Source organism: Pyrus communis, chromosome 4, assembly GCF_041283825.1.
Source record: "Pyrus communis isolate YQ-2024b chromosome 4, ASM4128382v1, whole genome shotgun sequence".
NCBI classification, from domain to species: domain Eukaryota; kingdom Viridiplantae; phylum Streptophyta; class Magnoliopsida; order Rosales; family Rosaceae; genus Pyrus; species Pyrus communis.
In genome coordinates this window covers 21,910,164-21,917,493 of record NC_142568.1, presented here as the reverse complement: position 1 = coordinate 21,917,493, position 7,330 = coordinate 21,910,164, and the positions used below count along the sequence as shown (strand labels likewise).

General features: G+C 38.7%; 1 protein-coding gene across 1 annotated transcript; it reads left to right on the top strand.

The window, feature by feature from the left end:
- Nucleotides 1-4,234, top strand: LOC137722523 (putative linoleate 9S-lipoxygenase 5). Its single transcript, XM_068461545.2, has 9 exons — nt 1-575; nt 891-1,180; nt 1,334-1,583; nt 1,664-2,002; nt 2,163-2,248; nt 2,366-2,473; nt 2,607-2,911; nt 3,011-3,274; nt 3,379-4,234. Exons 1-9 carry the CDS (start codon nt 176-178, stop codon nt 4,130-4,132), a joined length of 2,796 nt encoding a protein of 931 aa, XP_068317646.2. The 5' UTR covers nt 1-175; the 3' UTR covers nt 4,133-4,234.
- Nucleotides 4,235-7,330: the final 3,096 nt, after the last annotated feature.

Below are 7,330 nucleotides of genomic sequence, written 5' to 3'. Positions count from 1 at the left end.
AGTCTCAACTTTAAGAATTAAAAAATTTGGAGGGTTTGTCTATGACGCATTGAACAGAGCTCCCACTTGCTATAAATCCCACCAACCCCTCTCGCATTCTACACACTTATGAGCGAAGTGAGATCTTCAAGCCCCTTTTCTAATATTACTTTTTCATATCTTGAAGCAGACAAAGATGCTTCGTGTTCATCTTAAGCATCTCAGTCCCTTGAACTCAGTTGTAGCAGAAGCAAAAACCACCAATCCAGATCGTGCCACGTCAATCAATGGCAGACCAGGGTTGCTTCAAACGACTGGTCCAATGAAACTACTCCCTGCCGGTTTCTTGTGCATGACTGATGTGGCAAAATCTCAGCCGTTAACTGTGGTTTCATCAACTGCCAAGCCATCCCAGAACATCACCGTTGATCATCACCCAAAAGATGACGACAAGAAGATCAGAGGGACGGTGGTGTTAGTGAAGAAGAATGTTTTGGAGCTCAACGACCTCAAAGCTTCATTTCTTGATCGTTTCCATGAGCTGCGGGGTAAAAAAGTTTCACTGCAGCTCATTAGTTCTGTTAATTGTGACCCTGGTAAGAATTTTAATACTAATTTACTTATTTTTAAGTTCACATATTATGTGCATTTTCAGTTTTGTAGTTTACTATTTATTTAATTAGTTTATTAGCTTCAGTTAACAAATAATTGATATTATGGTGCCAAGTAGGTAATTATTAGTAATGGTTCTGATTTTTTTTTTTTTTGGTTACAAAGGAGGTTTCAAACCCTGAATCTCTAGCCTACTCATACTCATCGCCTTAGTTGCTCCGGTTTTTCGTGTTTAGAAAACAAATTTGGAGGAATTGTAATCGAAAATTTTCGGCTTTTAACTTGATATGTTATTGTAGAAAATGGATTGCAAGGAAAAGTTGGAAAGGCAGCGTATTTGGAAGATTGGATTACCAAAATCACTCCTTTAACAGCAGAGGAGAATGCATTTGACATTACTTTCGATTGGGACGAGGAGATTGGAGTCCCGGGAGCATTCATAATTAGAAATGAGCATCACAGTGAGTTCTACTTGAAGTCTCTCACACTCGAAGATGTTCCTGGCGAAGGTCGAGTCCACTTTGTTTGCAACTCATGGGTGTACCCTGCTAAAAAGTACAGAAAGGACCGTGTTTTCTTTGCTAACAAGGTAAACAAATTATGTTTTAGCTGATAGACTGCTACGTTATGCTAGAAATAATGAGAAGGTTCATTTCAATTGCTCAGTAGTCTCCGGTAAAGCTACACGTAGGGTTTATGAATTCTATGCTGAAGTAACCAATTGAACTATAAATTTGCGCAGACGTATCTTTCAAGTGATACACCAGTGCCATTACAGAAGTTCAGAGAAGAAGAGCTCGAAAACTTGAGAGGAGACGACGATGATGAAAAAAGAGAGCTTGAGGAATGGGACAGAGTTTATGGCTATGCCTACTACAATGATTTGGGGAAACCAGATAAGGGCCCAGAATATGCGCGTCCAATTCTCGGAGGGTCTAGTGAGTTTCCTTATCCTCGCAGAGGAAGAACCGGAAGACAGGCAACTGAAAAAGGTCAGTAATTTTCCCTATCTCTCAGTCAGTCAAATGAAAAAAACGTATTTGATATGACTAATTTGCTATAATCTTAACAGATCCTAAGAGTGAGAGCCCCATGATGCTTATCATGAGCATATTTGTATACGTTCCAAGAGACGAAAGATTTGGTCACTTAAAGATGTCAGACGCGATTGCTTATGCCGTGAAATCGCTATCTCAGCTCGTTAAGCCTGATGAGCTAGCAACTCTAGTTGCCACCCAAAACGAGTTTGGAAGCTTGAAAGATGTACTTAAACTCTACGAAGGAGGAATAGAGTTGCCAAAGGGTTTACTGAAATCTGTTAGGGATAACATCCCTGTAGAGACAATCAAGGAACTTTTTCGAACTGATGGTGAAAAATTCCTGAAGTTCCCCGTGCCTCAAGTGATCAAAGGTATAACTAAGTATATGATGCAGCCACTTTCTTTTGTTAATATAAGTATAATGACAATTTTCGTTCTCTTTGGGAAATTTTTATTAGCTTCCATGTAAGACCTTACTTTCGATGTAACGTCTTTCTTTTGCGTGACTGGTCTTTGAATGATTTGTATTAGAGGATAAATCAGCTTGGAGAACTGATGAAGAATTTGCAAGAGAAATGCTGGCAGGCATAAACCCTGTTACAATTCGCCGTCTCCAAGTAAGCTATTGTCTACATTTGTTTTGAAGCGTATGAGACACTAGAGATTTTACATTTGGACTATATTAACTTCGACTTTTCATCCCTGATCGTTATTATTTACTGAATAAACTGCAGGAGTTTCCGCCTGCTAGCAAGCTAGATCAAAAAGCATATGGGGATCAAACTAGTCGAATAACCAAAGAACACATAACTCATAACTTAAAAGGACTCAGCATAGATGAGGTAATTCTATTGACTAGTTTGTTTCGAAATTGAGTTTGAATCAAGTAGTCCTGAGGTTGCTTTGCAAGTTTGCAACCTTTTATCTTGTTATATCGTATTCGAAATAATTAATGAAAATTACTTTCTGCAACAGGCAATCGATAACAACAAATTATTCATATTAGACCACCATGATTCAATAATGCCGTACCTGAGGGGGATAAACACAACTTCAACGAAAACATATGCAAGCAGGACACTCCTCTTCTTACAAGATGACGGGACTTTGAAGCCATTAGCTATTGAATTAAGCTTGCCGCACCCCGACGGAGATCAATTTGGTTGCACTAGCAACGTCTATACTCCCTCTAGCCAAGGCGTCGAGAGTTCCATTTGGCAACTTGCTAAAGCTTACGTGGCTGTGGTTGACTCTGGTTATCATCAGCTCATCAGTCACTGGTATAGCACTCGAAAAAAGCCTAGCAAATTAGTTCATAAATTTTTTTTTTTTTTTTTTTCTCCAAATGAAACTTTAAATGTGTTCTTGTTTTGTCGCAGGTTGAGAACTCATGCAGCGATGGAGCCATTTATTATAGCAACAAATAGGCAGTTGAGCGTGCTTCACCCGATTCATAAACTTCTTCATCCTCACTTTCGTGACAATATGAATGTAAATGCACTCGCTCGACAAGTTCTCATTAACGCTGGTGGAATACTAGAGGCAACACTCTTTCCTGCAAAGTTTTCATTGGAATGGACGTCTGCAATGTATAAGAATTGGGTTTTTCCTGAACAAGCGCTCCCTGTAGATCTGATCAAAAGGTAAATCTTATGACAGTAAAACATTAATCATATGTGCATTGCCATTTCGAAACAAAGATGATAGCGCTTAAGGTAACCAAGTATCTACCCTTTGCTTTGTTCAGAGGAATGGCAGTTGAAGATTCAAGCTCCTCGCACGGCGTGCGTTTACTGATAGAAGACTATCCATTTGCTGCAGATGGGCTTGAGATATGGTCTGCAATTAAAACATGGGTTAAAGACTACTGCTCCTTCTACTATAAAACTGACGAAACCGTCCAAAAGGACTTGGAACTCCAGTCCTGGTGGAAGGAACTCCGCGAGGAAGGTCACGGTGACAAGAAAGATGAGCCCTGGTGGCCTAAAATGCAGACTCGCGAAGAGCTGATAGAATCGTGCACCATCATCATATGGATTGCTTCAGCCCATCATGCAGCAATCAATTTTGGGCAGTATCCTTATGGTGGATACCCCCCAAACCGGCCAAGCATAAGCCGACGGTTCATGCCTGAAGAAGGCACTCCTGAATATGAGGAGCTCAAGACAGACCCCGAAAAGGCATTTTTGAAAACAATGACACCTGAGCTGCAGACCCTTCTTGGCATGGCCTCAATTGAAATCTTGTCAAGGCACTCGGCTGATGAGGTTTATCTGGGGCAGAGAGACTCCGCAGAATGGACAACGGACGCAGACATACTGCAAGCTTCTGAAAATTTTAGAATGAAACTGAAAGAAGCTGAGGAAAGCATGAAGAGAAAGAATGAGGATGAGAAGCTGAAGAACCGCGCTGGACCGGCAAAGATGCCTTACACTTTGCTCTATCCTTCAAGTGAGGCCGGACTTACTGGCAAGGGAATTCCCAACAGTGTCTCAATCTAATGCTTCTCCTTTTTGTTTCCGAGTCTTTTGTCAGAATAAAACCAAACTTGTTCATGTAATTACTCTGCAAACAATGAATAAAATGGTAATCGATTCTGCTTTTGTTCGCCTTGTCTTCCTCCATATTTAAATTTCACCGGAGAGCGATCAATGTACAAATTTCAACCTTGAATCCAGCTTTCTGCAACAAGTGGGGGTGGCTTCTTCATCGCCGCCGTCCTCCTCCGTCTTCTTCAACACATGGGATGCTCAGAGCATAGATTAAAAAATGGCCCATTTTCTCGATGTTTCGGAAAGATCAGGCTACCGACAAATCGAAATGCTTCTCTCAGGCAAGTGGAAGACACAACTGGCAAGACATGCATTCTTAATATGCATGTTCATACCTAATGCATGTAAACTCTCTTAGCATTCCCATTGAAAATTTTGACCACTTTGGAATTTGTACATCTTAATATTTTAGTTACAGGAGAACCTTCCTCTGTAATTGTTTTTAAATATGTAAGATTAACTAAATTCATTTGTTAATCAATTTAATGTTTCTAGAATAAAGGTTAAAAAAATTATAAGATTTTTATCGCAAATCATCTCTAATACATTGGTTAGGTTTGAAGTCATCATCATCACAATTAAATGCCAAGTTTTATTTATTGTTTTTGTTTTTTAAACATAGCAAAGTTTATTAGATGCTTCCTCAATATCACTTAGTCCGGTTTAGAGTATCCGTTTTTGTGTTTGAGATTTTGCATTTGAATCCCTCTTTCTTCTTTTTTTTTTTTTTTTTTTTTTTTTGGAAACTAGAAATACAACACAAACAAACAGCAAAGGGGTAGGAGAAAGACACAAGAACCGAGTTCGAATGTCATCCCATCAACTGCTACCAAACATAAAGGGGAACAAGCTGGACAAGGTAAACTCTCTTTATTAAGTATATGAACTAACGAAGATGGAGGTCTGCTAGCCCAAGTGAAGTTGCACATCTCTGTGGTGCTGCGTGATGCCAAGAAATCTGTTGCCATATTGGCTGATCTTGAAATCCAAGACTAGCGACAGTCCTGGAAAGACTCTCCATACTATTTAACAAGCGTTAAAGTAGGGAAGGCTTCCCAACTACCAGCATCCAAAGAACTTGACAAAGATGAAATCATATCCTTTAAGTTAGATTCGAAGATTACCTAACAATGGCCCAAAGTATTCGCAAGTTGACACTCTCACAGTAGAGCCAAGGCTTCGACGTGGCTGCATTAGGCGCCTGCACTGCATACCTCGCGGCAGCGACGAACTGACCTGTCGCTCCCTGAATCACAATGCCCACAAAACCATTTCAAAAAGAGGAAGACCAGCTAGCATCCACATTGACCTTGAAGAAGGGAAATGGAGGGGGTGACCAAAGAACCATCGAAGTCGGCTCCAATGAGAGCGGCCAGAGGGAATAAAAAGAAGCAGCAACAACTCCTAGGAACGAGTTCATAAAACTCGATAGAAATTTGGATGTATAATCAGGATTTTAAAGTAGTCCATCATACTCCATGTCTATTTAATTAGGAATTGATTTTAAAGTTTTAAAAAATTAATGATTTTGATGGATTTAAAAGGGTTTGAGGAAATTAGGCTGCCCATTATGTAGTTTAGCCGAACTCCCCCTCCCATAGTGTAAAAATATCGATGTACTAAAAAAACAAAAGGTTTCAGGAAATTCTAGCAATGGTCTCTCAATTTTAACTCAATTGGAGTAATGATTCATCATCTAAAAATTTGTAACCATTTGTCCCTTAAATCATCAAAACGTGCAACTATGATCCTTTTCATCAACTCTATTAGAACTTCCGTTAAAATGAGTCACGCGTGTGGCACGTGAGGCTGAATCAAGGGGCGAGAAAATTGGAGCAATAGTCCCTCAACTTTAACTCAATTGAAGAAATGGTCTCTCAACTTTAACATAATTGAAGTAATGGTCTTTCAACTCTAATTCAATTGTAGCAATGGTTCTTCCAACATGACTCATTTTGACTAAAGTCCTAACGGAGTTGACGAAAATGATCATAGATACATGTTTTGATGAGTTAAGGGACAAACAGTCACATACTTTTATTTGAAAGACCATTACTTCAGTTGAGTTAAAATTGAGAGATCATCGCTAAATTTCCTTAAATCCTTTTATAGTGTATTTTAGATTTAAAAAAAAAAAAAATCGAACATCTCCCCCCTGATTTTGAATGAATTCACAGTCTATAAAATACCATTAAATTTCACGAATTTACAACTTTTTTAAAACCTTTAAAAATCTCAAATTGAATAGACCCTAATTCTTAATATTAGAAAAAGACTGGATGTTTAAGTATAATTGAGTCAACCCATGGAAAAAAGAAATAACATATTTTGGATAGAATAAATTGGTGAAGTGTAAACAAAGAAGACCACCACAGGAGGCCAAAGACTGACCTGGAAATTAGTACCCAAGTCTATTTTTTCTAATTACTGGACGACTATATTGTACACCACACACACACACACACACACAACTATATTGGACGACTATATTGTACACTATAGTCGTCCACCCCACACACACACACACACACAACCATATTGGACGACTATATTGTACACCCCCACACACACACACATATATAATCATCATGTGATGGTTCAGTGGTTAGAGATAAATTTCAGACTAATATTTTAGACGGCACATTTTGAGTTCAATTCCCAGCGTTAGTGAATCACACAATGGTGGCCAGAGAAATGTTGAAATGTCTCTAAGTCTTTTCGGACCTCGGAAGAGTAAACTGTTGTAGCAAAGCCACCAGCTGATCGCCTTTTTAAAAAAGAATATATACATATAGAAAGTCTTTAAGGGAAGGGATCCCTATTTTTTTTTTATAAAAATGGAAATTAATTATGGGGTCCACACCACATCAAATTTTAACGATCCGAACCATTTAATTAGATTCAAAGAAATGAACGAATACTTTGTTATATAAGAAACAGTGAAATTTGATCTTGATAATTAAATAGGCAAATGGTTTCGGATTGAACTTAATTTTTGCAAGGATGATCTATGAATCGAGACTTACAAAATAGACGATTCGGATCGTTAAAATTCGATGTGGAGTGAGCCCCACACCTAATCCCCATTTTTATCAAAAAATGGGGATCCCTTTGTATAAAGATCCTGTATACATACAATATACACGC